The sequence below is a fragment of the Gossypium hirsutum genome, chromosome D11 (genome assembly GCF_007990345.1).
Source record: "Gossypium hirsutum isolate 1008001.06 chromosome D11, Gossypium_hirsutum_v2.1, whole genome shotgun sequence".
NCBI lineage: Eukaryota > Viridiplantae > Streptophyta > Magnoliopsida > Malvales > Malvaceae > Gossypium > Gossypium hirsutum.
In genome coordinates, this window is record NC_053447.1 from 66127278 (window position 1) to 66143691 (window position 16414).

At 28.1% G+C, this 16414-nt stretch overlaps 1 protein-coding gene across 2 annotated transcripts; it reads left to right on the forward strand.

The window, feature by feature from the left end:
- Positions 1-5811: 5811 nt before the first annotated feature.
- On the forward strand, positions 5812-15695 carry LOC107955264 (probable leucine-rich repeat receptor-like serine/threonine-protein kinase At3g14840). 2 transcript variants are annotated; one of them, XM_041104902.1, is made up of 24 exons: positions 5812-6194; positions 6280-6460; positions 7627-7698; positions 7780-7851; positions 10247-10318; positions 10432-10503; positions 10624-10695; positions 10797-10871; positions 10980-11051; positions 11160-11240; positions 11332-11403; positions 11658-11726; positions 11835-11900; positions 12045-12107; positions 12193-12228; positions 12302-12348; positions 12428-12804; positions 12993-13191; positions 13449-13580; positions 13856-13974; positions 14056-14266; positions 14363-14600; positions 14687-14837; positions 15127-15695. In XM_041104902.1, exons 1-24 carry the CDS (start codon positions 6011-6013, stop codon positions 15532-15534), a joined length of 3141 nt encoding a protein of 1046 aa, XP_040960836.1. In that variant the 5' UTR covers positions 5812-6010; the 3' UTR covers positions 15535-15695. The 2 variants fall into 2 exon arrangements, with proteins under 2 accessions (XP_040960836.1, XP_040960837.1); XM_041104903.1 differs by lacking the exon at positions 10247-10318.
- Positions 15696-16414: the final 719 nt, after the last annotated feature.

The window sequence follows — 16414 nt, forward strand, 5'->3', positions numbered from 1 at the left end:
GGCATATGCAATTCAAGTTTTAACAAATATGAGATGATATCAATTGAAGGTACCTTATTACATAGGCACATAATTATCATGTTTAAGATATGATATTATGCAGTCAATTTATTCTATAACAATAATAATTATTTATCAAAAACTTTGGATTGTATATAAAGTTGGTAATTATCCGCATCTAACAATTTCTGAAATACCTTAATAATATTTGAGATTCAAATCATATTTGAATTTTTTAAATTTCAAATTAAAAACTATAATATATTAATAAAATGAAGCAGTGACATTTATATTATGTAATTTCATTTATTAAAAATTATTTTAATTTAATAAATCTTATTAATATATTTTTATATAAAACTTTAAAAATAGTATCTTTAAAATACTATGAAAAAGTATAGTTTGAATATCGATAATGAACTGACAAATATCTAAACTAACTAAGAAAATCGTAATTACAAACATTAATGAATAGTTTATTAATGTAATTTCATTTCTTAAAATTTTTTTTGCTTAATAAAATCTGGATAATATATTTTATATAAAATTTTAGAAATTTATTCAAACAACATCTTAACTAAATTTTATTATTTTTATTTAACTAATTCTAATAAAATTTAAGATAAGAAGTTACAAAAAAATAAATTAGTAAATAGTGTAGTTTTTATTTTATGGTTATTATTATAAAAAAAATATTATAAAAAAATAATAAAACATAAAAAATAGATTCTACAATAAACTTAATTGTTATAATAAAATATTATTATAGAATATAATTATTAAAAAGAAAGTAGTCTGTATACATAAAAATTCTAAATAACGAAAATTAAAAACTTAATTAAAACATATGTGTTAATTCTAGATTGCTAGTTGAATGTTATTATCTACGTTTTTCTGGTAAGGACTTTACTGAGTATTCAAGGGAATCGAAGCCTTTTACTTTAATATCCATTTACTTTGTTGTTAAATAATATATATGTTATATATATAAATGCCACGTGTTTTTTAAATATATTTATAATTTAGTTAAATATATTATTTTTGTTAATACTATTTATGATTAAAAAATACGGAAAGTAATTATATTTATATTTATTATTAAATATTTTGAATTAAGTTTTAAAATGTATAAAATTTTATATAAATTACTCATATCATATATATATATCAAATATATATACTAAAGTAAGATTTAGATATAAAAAAGTATGTTTATAATTCAATTTTATGTTTATAATTTCATCTCTACGTATTTTTTTATGGGGTTATTTATTGTTTAAAATTTATTTTAATTTTAACATTATCTTTAACTAAAAATATTGCGTGAGAATAGAATTTGATGCTTTTTGAATTGTAATTAAACTTTTTTTATTAATTTTTTTTAAAAGTTTCGTGTATATTTTACGATTTGTATCATTTTGATAAGGTTTTTTTAGCATAAATATTCTTTTAGTACTTTAATTTGAAATTTACATATAATAATTGTTTAATTAAATGAGAATATTACTTTTTAATATTTCGTATGAAATAAAACATTCAATTTAAAATTTTTAATCGAAAAAAAGGCTTTAAATGGTTTTTCTCTTTTAAAAGAAGCTTCACCTTTTTACCTTAAAATTTTTAACTTTATCATATCTAAACTTATCTATAACCTATAAGAGGATAATATGCTTCACCGCACTTTAGCTCAGATTTTTTTGTATTAGCAATAATGCCCATACAAATTAAGTTAAGATTTTATCAATAAATTTTAACCTCAATCTTGCTTCTAAATACATTGAGTATTAATTATATCCAAAGTTGAGTCACATTATACTTTTAAGCAATAGACACCCTACTAATGCTAATTTATCCAAAACACTTCAACCCAAGAATTTACTTAGACAACATCAAATTATTTTTACGTAATTAACTTGACCCTTGAAAAATAATAATTTATATACACTACTAAACGGTGCATATTATACAATTTTAATCAAGGTTAAAAAGATAATATCGTTACTTAAAAATTCTCAGTTTTTCATTATAGATTTTAGCACCCTAACGTAAACTTTGTTTTGTATCAGAGTGCTCAAGGCTCAAAATCTATCGGGTATATGTATATTAGGTTGGTGCCGGTCATCAGTGTCTCAAAACAAAAAAAAATATTTTTAATTTGATAAAGTTGGTGCTGGCCATTAGTGTACCAAAAAAAATAAGACCTGAAAAAGGTGGTGTCGACCATCAGTGTTCCAAAACAAAAAAAAAATTGAGAATTGAAAAAAAGTATTAGTGCCAACCATCTATTGGTCAGAACACAAAAAAAAATTATTGTACTTTGGTGCCGGCCATTAGATGGCCAGGTCCCAAATTTTTGTTTTCAAATACTGGTTTTTGAGTATACCAGTATGATACGATTTTAAAAAAATTTCTTGATGCTGGCCATTGATATCCCCAAAAAAAAAAATTAAAGCCTAACACAATCATCAAGCAATCATAGGGTCAAAATATAATAGGGTGTCGGCCATTAAGTTCTCATAACTCAAATTTACTGTTCATTTCAAGTCATTTTAGTGAATATTTTTAAACCAGATTCATTTTTATAAATATTGTTTTTTTGGGTTAAATGGATAAAATAGCCCCACTTTGTGGTGATTATGGCTTGCTAGGAGTAAGCTTGATTTCTAGGAAATGATTGACTTGTTCTCAAGTCTTTTAAGACTTTTAATGTATTCAAATAATGAATTAATAATATTTTAAAAATAGATGAATGGAATTATATTATAAATTAAATATTAAATTTAGATATATTAAAGGTATCAAAACTAAACTTAACCAAAGCATGGGTGGTTGATCAGGTTTGAGTAAAAGGAAGTGTTTTGGACCTTCATTCTATATAGATATATAAATTCTAAGTTTTTCGAGTAAAAATATATACAAAAATATTAAATAAGAAAATGGCACTTGACAAAATTTGAATTTTTTTACGGTATTATATAATTTTTATAATATATCAAATATTAACTTATATTTTAAATAATAATAAAAATCTTTAACTCCTCAAATGTATGTTTGTTACAGTGTTTTGTTGCTACTGCCTGACATGCTAATGGCACCAGATTAAAATGTGATAACTTAAAATATTCAGATATATAATATGTAAAATTTTCATTTAAATTGGGTACTGAAAAAAACTTTTAAGGTGCTGGCAGCACCAAATTTTAAATAAAGTAAATTGTTTTATAATCCATCCTTATTTATTATTTTCTTTTATTCCCTTGCAATACCAAAAATAGAAAGGCCTCTATGAACTAATCCAAAAAGTTTTTTTTACCAAAAAGTATTTTTGTAAAAAACTGTTTTTAACTGAAAATAAATTTTATTTATTTTTCAAAAAAATAATTTTTTATTCAAATAATGTCTAACATATTAACTATATTTATAGTAATTTTTGAAAGATTTTATAATTATAGTTCTGTCTCTGTAAATATAATAAAATTATAATTATTCTAGATAAAAAAGAGAAATAAGAGAGAATTTTTTTCGATAATTATAATTATCCTTAATAAAATTTGATTGGGGTTATGAGGACATTTAATTTTTTTTTTAAAAAGATAAAAAAAAAAGAGAAATAAGAGAGAAATTCGATTGATGGAATATTTAAGAAACCGAATGTGGTTCACAGAATGTACCAAATTGCTAAATTATTGACACCTGTCCTTATCTAGGATTAGTCTTCCTGCTGTAAAGTTGTCAGCTCATTGTTTGGGGCTTTTTATTATAAATACAGAATTAAATTTTACTAATTTTTATATAATATTTATTTTTATATATAATCTCACCCAAATTTTATAATGTTATTTGAACTAAAATTTGATTTTTAATAAAATTAATAAATTTAAAAATTTTATAACTCAACAAATAAAATCTTTTGTTTAAAATTAATAGTAAATGATTTGATCTTTTTAATTCATTTCATGCAAATTTTATTTAACAATTTGCCAACACAATCAAGTGTTCCAAATTGAAAAACATCCAATCACATAAATTTGCGATGCAACAATCAACCTTTTTCATATTCTATCATCTCTAAGAAATTTCAAACTCTCATAGTTCAATGTATTTACGAAAACTCAATCTTTATTATTTAAGAAAATTAAAATTATAAATCCAGCCAGATATCAGTAGTGCTAAAAGTCAGCTTTGGAGGCAGCATTTATTTGAAAGGCAATAGAGGCATTTATTTTATGAACAGATCAATTCTTTTAAAAATGCCTCTTTTTCGAAATCAGTAAGTTTAAAAGATTAAGAAAATATCTAATTTTAAGATTAATTATATGCATGACTTGATTTCTATAATCTTCAACATTTTGTTCCTCTACGTTTTAATCCTATGCCATCAATTTGTTCAACCACATAAAAAGAAATAGTTGTTTTAGTCTCTTAAAAAAAAATAGAAATCGGGTCATTTTTATAATTAATCTTGATGTTAGGTTATTTTTATAATTTTTAAATTTACAGGATTAGATTACTAAAAAAACCTTTAAAAAATTAATGTGGTACTATCGGATCGCCCTATATTTTTTTTGTATTTTTTTCTTTTGATGTATTTTTAAAAATAAGAATATTTTCTTTAAAAAATTGGCTGGTGCCGCCTAACATACCAGTGAAATCTATTAAAAAGATAATTTTTTTCACCATGAATACTCATATTTTTCACAGGTATTTTGAAAAATACATGCTACTGACGCCCTCAAATTTTTTTAAAATCAATGATTGGGTAATAATGAGGGGTGGTGGTGTCGATGTGTGAGGCAATACCAACAGCTACTATAATAGCTCTATCTGTTTGTCAATATTTTACCTATTATAGAGAGGTGATTTGTTATATATCTATACCAACATGCTTGATGTATGAACTAATACATATACCTATAATAGTATATGTATATTAGCTCTATCTATCTGCCAATATTTTGCCCATTATATAGAGACGATTGTTATATATACCTATAATAACATGTTATAGAAATATAATTGCTATAAATCTATAAAAGAATTCATATATTGAATTTCAATAAAAGAAAAGAAAGTGAAAATTATATGAAAAAAGAAAGAAAGTGAAAATCAAATTAAAAAAAATTAAAAAAAAAAAAACTATTGTAGGTGCATGCACTATTACTTTAATGTATATTTTATTTTATATTTTATATATGATTATTTATGAAGTTCAATGGATCAGTATGAGTTATTACATTGAATTAATTAATTTATCATAAGTTATTAAATTCAAGTAATCAATTAAGTGTATGATGTTTCAAATTTATAGTAGAATATTTAATTAGAAAACTCAATAATTTATTGAATTGACTCGTTAAAGATTATTTTCATTTAATAACATATGATTAAAATTTTAGAGATTTTTCATTTGAAATTTAAATATTTTATTAAAATAATAAAATTATAATTAATAGGCTTGCTAATATGATATAGTTATAATTTTACTTAAATTTTTAGAAAATATATAGTTATAAAGAAATAATTTAATAAAAATTGTACTTAATAACTATGGATGTTACTGTTACAAGTAAAAAATTATTATAAATGATTAAAATATAATATAAAAAATCAAATTTATTTACTAAAAACTTGATTGCTATAAGGAAATGCTATTATAACGGTTATTATAGAAAAAGTTAGACTATATATATGATATGTATTAATAATTAATACATATACTCAACAAACAACATCCCATGCAAGATATTTTTTAACTTGTCATTATGATAAAGTATCATTTGAATGGTCATGCAAAAACATTGAGTCTCTTTTTCTTTTATTCTCCACAGGCAGCCACACATTTTCGTCATGCTTTTTCTTTCTTCATCTCAAGAAATTTCCAACTTTCATTTATTTGTCTTTCATCTCAAAGTAATTTGCAATTTCGGAGCAAAAAGATAGGAAACTTCCAACTTTCTTTTATTTTCAATCATCTCAAAGAAAATTCCAACTCTCATAATCCAATATATTTATGAAACCCAATCTTTCAACCCATTTTTTGTTCATTCATATCAAGCCAAAAAAAAAAAAAACCCTCTTGAATCCACTCCAAAAACATTCCAATATGTTGTTTCTTCGACTTTTTTTTGGGTCAATATTCATAGTTTGTTGCCTTACAACGCTTTCAAACGAAGCTTCACTTCCAAATGCTGAAGGTAATCCATAATATTAAGCTTCAAAGCTTAATTTGGTTAATTAATTCTTTTAGTAAATTCCACACTTTCATTTTTGTTGTTACAGTGGAAGCTTTGGAAAGTATTGGTAGAACATTAGGGAAGACAAACTGGAACTTTACTGGAACATGCATTCAAGGCAATGGTCGGTTGGACCAACCTTCACCCGAGTTTAATGAATCTTATGTTGATAATGTTATATGCGATTGTTCCTTCAACAACTATACTACCTGTCATGTCATTCACATGTAAGTATAAACATATACATATTATTTTATAATGAAAATTTTATCTCCCTTGAGTTACGTCTAAACTTGTTAGATTTTATTTATGAATTATATATGATTTAATAAGCATTTAATCTAAAATTTATTATTAAAAAGTGAAGAGTATTTTAACTTTGAATATGAGATGATGCCTCAGACTTCATATTATATATATGTTAAATTATTTGACAAATGAAGATATTAATCAACTTAAATATAAGATTACAGGAAGTTTAATTTTATACTTATTAATTTGTTTAATAAAAGTTGTGGATGATGCACAGAGAGCGTTTAACATCACTCCACTTTCCAGCCGACATGCATGTACGTCCAACCCACAAGATATGATCCGAATCTTAGAAAACAATGGTATTACATAAGATATAAAGGCATATATGGACTCTTCTTATTATATTTACAAATTAACTTTTTAAAATTTGTTTTTATTTTAATTTTAATTAAAAATAATATATAAAAACATGTTTCCATTTAAATTTAACTATAAAATTCTGGATAAATATTTTCTTTTTGAAATTTAAATTTACATATTATAATTGTTTAACTTCTAATTGGTGCATACAAGTACCTATTAACTAAACAAATATAATGAAGCTTGTATCTCTTTCCAATAGTTTAATGTTATTTTAATAGTTTCATATAATCTATTCTCTTATCTAAATTGGATTCAAATTTTATTTAATTTCTAATTAATTTAATATTATATCATTTAGAAATAAGTATGTTATTTTTTAAAACTTAAAAGTACTATATAAAAATTTATTTTTCAAAACATACCATTAAATTATTGATTTTTTATTTACTTGAAAAATATATTTTAGAAACATTTATGGCAGAAACTTTGAAAATTTTCCAAATAAGGCTCAAAAGTTATAAAACAAAATCCATTTTCCTAAAATAAAATCTAAAAATTTAAAAATTAAAATTAATATAGATCAAATCAAATTGAGTTATCATGATTAAAAAAGAAATAATCGAACCAAATTTAACTTTGTCCTAAATTTCAGTGTATAAAATTACAAAAAAAAAACAATTTAGTGGGTTTAATAATAAATGACATCCTTAAGTAATTGGAAAAATTATAGGGTAAATTTTAAATAGAAAAGAAACTAACTTGGTTTTTCTATCAGACTACTCAAGGGACAGGGCCTTTCGGGTACTCTCCCACTAAACTTGACAAGTCTCCCTTTTCTGCAAGAAATGTAAGCAATTAATTAACTTTGCATCAATTAATTACCTAAATATCTACTAATTAATTTGTTGTTTTAAATCTATTGTTACAGTGACCTAACTCGAAACTATCTTAATGGCACTATTCCTCCAGGGTGGGGTTCTTCTACGCGACTCATTAAGATGTATGTTTATTTCCTTCTCCTTTATGTATGTCTTTCGTGGTGGTATGAATTATAACAATTACTTTAATGCAGAAAATACAGATCATTAAATTCAACACATGTTAAGAAATTAAAGTAGAGATTTAGAGACATACCATTTGAAGAGGATGAAGTCACATGATTGAAGCTTTAAATTTCTCAATCTCTATTTGCTCAATCAATCATAAAATGTTATTGGAGGTAGAGTTAATTACAAAGCACGGGCGCTATCCTACCACCATACAACAAGCAATGAATTTCTCACCGCCTGATGGTAGCAAGGGCATCAACTCACCTATTCTCATCTCTACAAACATACACCATCTTAACATTCGAAATACCGTTAATACATTGGTCAATAATCAAGTCTTTATTATTTTAGAGAGTCAAAGTGTAATTTTATATTTATTAATTTAAATTTTTATAAATTTTAAAGGTTTCTAAATGAAAAAAAAATTATTTTAGGGGATCGGGTACCTGCCAGCCCCTTTAACTACCTCTGAGCTCGTTACTTTTTGTGAATATTTTTTTATAGTTTAGTTTGTTTTCTTTTAATGCGATTCAAACATACTGAAAAATACAGTAAAGTCTAGATTTTACAAAATTTCATTATTCACTAATCTTTCAATTCTTTCCCTAGAGAACCTTGTATGCTAGAAGAGTGAAGAATGTTCGTTAATTAAACCAATTTTGAACCAATATTTGAATGCAAGGTTACTTAATCTTGTGCAAATGCACGGTTCAAAGAAATTTTATATAAGCTATCGTATAAAACACAAAAACCAACTATTATTGAATTAAACATCAGACTTAATCTTTCACAACCAAAAAGTAATTGAAACTAAAATTCTAGAAATCCAAAGTACATACAAAGTGTAAGGAATAGATGTCAACAACTATCACTTCCACCTTGGGATGGTTCCCATATAAATGAATTTCTCACTTTCATTCAATTTATTGGTTGTAAGGAATCCCCAAATTAGATTGGGGATATGAGTAATGTCTCTAAAATCAATCCTTCTTAACATGTCTTAATGTTTTGTCACAGAAATATTACTTGACAATAAATTTCCCATCATAACTCTGGTACCTTTTCCACATCCACTTACCTTCTTTAGCGGACAGTTATTTCCTTTAGTACATTTATCTTTCTTTTTTTCTTCGTAGCTCCATAAGTTGCAACTAGAGTTAAATGTTGTTCATTCCACCGCATTCTCACTTATTCCTAAACGTCCTTACTAGTCATCTCATTCAAGTTCCGCTGCTCACTAATGATGTTATAATAAATCTTGAATGGAGAAAACTGAGGAAGTGAATTAAGGATGAAAAGCACCAAAAAGAATCTATCCACATTCACCCTTAAAAGTTTTAAGTTTTGCAATTTTTTCATTCATGTCCAATATATGTTGTTGAATTCCTTTATGACAATCATGTTGTTGAATTCAGCCATCAAAAGGCCAATAAGAGACTTATTAGCATGTTTAAAATGCAACTCTACGGATTTTAGAAAATTCAAGATTATGTCAATTTAAGGAACAGAAATCTTGATATTCACAACAATAGTCATTCTCATAAACATAATACTAAGTCTGTTCGACCTTATCCAGGCTTTTGAATATTCCACCAGCTCCTCTGCAATTCTATAGTAACTTTCGGAACTTTCTCGCTTAATAAAGCCATGTCAAGATCTAGTATATCAGATGAAAGTTGAACCCTTTAATACCATTATAAGAAATTCAATCCATTAAAAATCATCATTCCAGATGCAAGAGAATCTAAGGTAATAGGAACTGTATAATCCTCGCTTAATGATATCACCTAAGTTTTCCTTTGGGTAAACTCCAAAATATCAAGTATTCACTCATTATATGTATTGGTATTACATTTAAGCCTAACATTTTTGCGCTACCTACATGTTACCTATAAATATTCATTACACAAAAAAATAGAAAGAAATACAATTAATAGTAAGTGACTACCCTTTTAAGCTAGTACGATTCTCCATTTTAAAACCAAAATCAAGACTACTATATATTTAATCTTTTATGTAATTTACGACGATAATAGTTAACAATTTAGGTCACTTTCACAATGATCTAAATTATTGAATTTCATTAAAATAAATTAACTATAATATTCACTATCTTATTTTAAAATTATATATTTCTAAAATATAAGTATTAAGTCGAAAATATTAAAGCATTTTAATTATAATAAATTTCTTTGACTACCATGCATATGTAAAACAATAACTCAATGGCAAATATAACATAAATCCCATTGAGAACTTTATATATAATTTCATATGCATAAAGGAGCGAATAAGATAATGAATATATATAATGTTTCTAAATGCGAAAGATTTATTGTATTTCAGTTCCCTTCTAGGAAATCGATTAACTGGTTCAATCCCAGAAGAGCTAGCAAATCTCCGAAATCTCACCAGCTTGTGAGTTAGATTATAGCAACTTCGAATGTATATATATGAATGATATTTTTTTTCATTTTTTAATAAACGTCTAATGGATAATTAATTTTATTTATTGAAAAAACATTGCGTAGAGTCCTTGAGAACAATGGTCTTTCAGGAACTTTGCCTGCAGCGCTGAGGGATCTACCCAAAATTGAGAAATTGTAAGAGAGACCCTTCCTTTTTTAAAAGAAAAAAAATTTCTAGATGAAATGCATTTCATTATATATATGTAGTATTTTTATCATGTAAATGATTTAAGATCTATTTACTGGTTTTTTCAGACATCTTGGTTCCAACTATTTTACTGGGACAATACCTGAAACCTTTGCTAGTCTGACTTCATTGAAGGAATTGTAAGCAATTCTATTTTCTAGTGTTCCTTTTAATACATATCATTCGTATTTTTCAATATATTTTATATGATATAGTTTTGATAATTTTGTATTCTCAACAGTCGGATTAGTGACAACAATTTTACAGGACAAATTCCTGACTTCATATTCCGAAATTGGACAAATCTTGAAAAGATGTGAGAATTTAATTTAACATTTTCTTTATATACTTTAAGTTTTTTTAATTCATTAGAATTTTTGTTTTATCGATCAATTAAATGAATCTATCATTTTTGTAATGACAGATATATTGAGGGAAGTGGTTTGAGTGGACCAATTCCATCCATTAATGCTACTTTACTTAACTTAACATACATGTAAGCTATAATAATCTTAAAAGATGGTGACAATATTCGTTATATAAAAATAAAGACAATTTAAATTCTTATTTATGTTTGTATATGGTTCTTGATATTGTTGTACAGAATAATTAGTGACTTGAATGGAGCTGAAACAAATTTTACACAACCACTCATCAATGCCAGTTTGCCTAAATTGAAAAGACTGTAAGCATAAATCTGAAATAAGGCAAAGATATGAGATATTAAGGAGTTCCAAAAACAAAAACAATGGAATTATTTTGTGATTGAATTACAGGATGATGAGGAGTTGCAATCTCATTGGAGAGATACCTGCTTCTTTTGGGAGATTTACATCCATAAAGATATTGTAAGTAATTACACACTTTCTTTTCTAATACTAAAATACCCGGTTTTTGAGAGGTTCAAGTTCAGTCTGATGGTAGAAATAGAATTTCAAAATTTGCAACCTCCTTCTTTCATTTCTAACTTGTATTAGGACATAATTACTTGTGAATTTTGGTGCATCTATCTTATTTGTACTTTTGATTATTCAAGAGTTAGATTGAAATATTTTATAAGATGACGTCTGGTTTAATATCATTTTTATAAATTTTCTTGTAGAGATCTCAGCTTTAATAGACTCACTGGAGAAATTCCAAATCAGCTTTCTGGCCTTAAATTCGATAATTTGTAAGGATATGGTTTTTAGTTGTAGTGTAAACTACATTTTCTTTTATTTATATACTCATTTGGGTCAAATGGAAATAAAAAAACAACTTGATGATTTCTTTTCATGAGGTTCTTAAATGGAAACAATTTTACTGGATCAGTCCCTCAATGGATACTGGAAACAAACGAAAAAGTGTAAGATTCACTTCTTATTTAATTTTGAATACTAATCTCAGCTTTAATAGACTTGTTGCCGATATCAAGCTTTTAGTAGAGATATTTATGAGTATACCTGCAGACTTTTAATGAAAATAATATTCTAAACTATTCTATTTGCAGGGATCTTTCATACAACAACTTCAATGACACAGGTGAATCAAGCTGTCAAATAAGCAAAACCGTGTAAAGTTTCTCATCTAACTCCATTAGTGGATCTTTGTTGTAAATGGTTGTATATATATAATTGTGGTTCATTGTGGATCTGCAGGAACTTGTTCGCAAGCATTGCAAGACTCAATAACACGTAAGTTTTAAGATAACAATAATCATTAAACAAAGTCTATGTCTTTCATCTAACTTTATAATTGTTTTATCAGGGGAATTGTTCCATGTTTGACAAGCCAAATTACCTGCTCATCAGAACGTAAGTATTTATATTTGATGCACTAATAATATAACTCAATTATTTTATTCAAACTGTTGTTGATTGTTATTTTCCTCAGCTTTGCACTTTGTCCATATAAATTGTGGAGGGAGAGAAATAACTGTTAATGGCACCACTTACGAAGCCGATATCGATCAAGCCGGGCCTTCGACATTTTACAGAAGTACCAACTGGGCATTTAGCAGCACCGGAATTTTTCTAGGCAATGACAACACCGACGACAACTATTTTTTTGACAATGGACAAGTTTCTGTCAATGGTCGTGATGAACAACTCTACAAAAATGCAAGGCTTGCGCCTAGCTCTTTGACTTACTATGTATTCTGTCTCGCCAATGCAACTTACTTAGTAAACCTCCATTTCGCTGAGATTCAGTTCACTAATGATCGAAATTATAGCAGCTTGGGGAGACGCATATTTGATGTTTACATTCAGGTATATTTTTAGTATCATTCTTGTTACCACTAAGTTCCATAGGTTAGAATTTGGTTTAGCTTAATTGGTTTACATGTTATCCTGATTTGGATGAGTGTTGGATTTTCGATATAAATATACACAAATGTTGCTTTACAACATGTGCTTGCACGGAAAGTAAGGTTAAATGGAACGGATAATAATTGCAGGGAGAGCGGATGCTGAAGGATTTCAATATTAAAGAAAAAACAGGAGGGGCAGGCATACCAACAGTAGAACCATTCAATGCAAATGTAACCGATGGCACTTTAGAGATTCGTTTCCAATGGACCGGAAAAGGGACAACTTCTATACCCGAGAGAGGCATTTACGGCCCTCTAATATCAGCAATATCCATTTTTGATCCTAGTAGGTTTTCAATTCATTTCTCTTATCATTCCCAGTTAATTGCAGAAGAAGATACTAGGATTCGGACCTCGCATCGTCTCTTAGAAGTGGTTTTATATATTAACTGGACTAAGCCTCAAGATCGGCTGATAGACAGATCTCTAGGCCATATATCTGTTCTTTCGTTTGTTGATACGTCACATCTAATATATTATGCTTTCGACTAAGATGTTCATGTCATCGTTGCAACTTACTTATATATAATGTTGTTGAACCAGAATATAAACCTGGCAGTATCTCAGTAGCTGCAGTGGTCGGTATTGTGGCCGGAGTAGTGTTTGCTGCTTTACTGATTTTAGGCATCCTTTGGTGGAATGGCTGTTTAAGACGGAAGAGTACATTGGAACAAGGTATTTAGACGGAATATCATTATACTCTGTTTCATACAACAGTTGCACCGTCTTTATTCTGCGGTTTTCAGTTCTTTTTTCTATTGATACTCATCAAAATTGATCCTAATATCATATGTTATGCGACTGAAAACACGTTTGTGATCGCAATTTAAACCCGGTCATTCCTTTTTTTCACGATTTTGGCACAAAATAGTGAACATATGTAGTGTCGATAAGTCCAATTCAAATGATATTATAAATCTTTCTTATAATAGGTTTAACATGTTCCACAGATCTAAAAGGTATAGAGTTGCAGACAACTTCCTTTACCTTAAGGCAAATTAAAGCTGCTACAAACGATTTTCATGCTTCTAATAAAATTGGAGAAGGTGGTTTTGGTCCCGTCTACAAGGTAATCATGTGCAACACTTTTTGCAGGTAAATTGTTCATAATGGAACCTGGTAATCATGTTTTTTTTTTTTTCAAACGCAGGGCACTCTGGCAGAAGGCACGATGGTTGCTGTTAAGCAGCTATCAGCTCGATCGAAGCAAGGAAACCGTGAGTTTGTGACTGAGATTGGCATGATTTCAGCTCTACAACACCCTCATCTTGTAAAGTTGTATGGATGTTGCATTGAAGGAAACCAACTGATGCTTATATACGAGTACCTGGAAAACAACAGCCTTGCTCGTGCATTATTTGGTACAAACCTCATCCAATGTCTACCTGTTCTAACATGAATGAGAAGTATGTGAATACATATAACTGAGCTACTCTTTTTATTTTGACAATGAAAAGGGCCACAAGAATCTCAGTCGATATTAGACTGGCCAACAAGAAAGAAGATCTGCATTGGTATAGCAAGAGGATTAGCTTACCTCCATGAAGAATCAAGGTTGAAGATTGTGCATAGAGACATCAAGGCCACCAATGTGTTGCTTGATAAGAATCTAAACCCTAAAATATCCGACTTTGGTTTGGCTAAGCTTGATGAAGAAGATAATACCCACATTAGCACCCGAATTGCAGGAACTTAGTAAGTCTCTTTTCAGATTCATTCTCACTATTGATTGATGTTAACCTATAAAAAGCTGTATTTAATTGACGATGTTAAATTTCCAGTGGCTATATGGCTCCTGAGTATGCATTGCATGGCCATTTGACAGAGAAAGCGGATGTTTATAGTTTTGGGATAGTGGCTCTTGAAATTGTTAGTGGGAGGTGCAACACTAGAATCCGCCCAAAGCAAGAACCTTTCATTCTCCTTGAATGGGTAAATTAAGTTCTCACTATTTCTTCCATTATGCATCTTCATACTATGTTGCTATGTTGCTATGTTGTTCCCACTCTTATTTTTCTAAAGTATTTGTTTCCAACACGTGTTCAACATATTCATTTCCGTATTCAACACACATATGCATCAAATGTCAAGAACATATTACATATGCCAGACACGACTACCTTATACACATGACACAGAAAGCTTATGCATTAGTGAGTTTGAGCGTCATATTTTATGAAATGAAACTGAATGTGGCAATTAAATTTTGTGTTTTTTCTAGGCTCTTGTTTTGAAGGAGAATGGGAACTTGTTGGAATTTGTCGATACAAGGATTGGCTCGGATTGCGACAAAAACGAGGTGATGATAATGATAAATGTTGCTCTATTATGCACAAATCCCACTGCTTCAGCTAGACCTCCAATGTCTTCAGTGGTGAGCATGCTTGAAGGCAAGGCCGAAGTTCAGGAATACTGCACAGATTCAATGTCCTATTCAAGTCGTCAAAAGAATGTTGAAACTATGAAAAAGCTGCATAGGAAACTTGAAGATGATGATGATGTAGATATTAGCCAGACAAAGAGTATGTTAGGTGATGCGCCATGGACCACTTCTTCAACATCTGCTGCTGATCTCTATCCTGTTAGTTTGACTTCTGGGTATTGGCAGAATAGAGATTCCACAAACTAGAAACAATTTTCTATCACCATTTTGCTGCTGGAATAAGTTCATAGAGAATCAGACAACGTATAATTCCCCTCCCCCTCCCAGAAGTTTAGTACTCCTTTGAACCCAAGGCTTAATTAGCCCTTTTGTCCAATAAATTTGACGGTGGAATTTTGATATTTGTATACCTCTTTTCTCTCATTATCAAACTACAATAACCACCATTGACTTAGTTACAACAATAATGTTGAGTTTTCAATTAATAACAAGGATCAAAATAAAGTTTTTGTGTTTGAAAGATGAAAAACAGAAGCAAAAACAGATGCTGGATGATGGAGAGCAAAGATAACTTCATTACATTAATAATTAACAAACCTAGACATAAGTAGTTTAAATTACATTGGTAAAAAACAAAGCTTGCTTGTGCAAGTGTCCAAGCTGTTAAATCAGCTTAATGACAACCTAAATGACTACTGAAAACAACTAAGTACATGATTAAACTTTAGCTGAACAAAAAATGATTACAACCAACTTGCAAAAGAGAGAGTCAACTAATACAAAAGCTTTTCAACCGAGTTACACCATGGACATTAGCATGCAGCTAATGAAATGCTTGGTTACTTGCATGTTACAGCTGTGTTGCAATGCTTGGTATCCTGCATGCTGCTGCTGTGTTGCCACCTTTTAACAAATAATTATTCTATTTTGATCTTGTTATCTTTTTTTAATTTCCTTATGTTATTTTTCATTTCAAATTTAATGTCATTTTTTAAAATTTCTTTTTCTTTATGGTTTCATGAGTTATGTAACTCTATAAATAGTTACCTAGATCTCAATAAACCCATTCACTTTTTCATTACTCCAATACATTTTACTGGTGAACAGAGCCTAAAAAGCTCAAAGG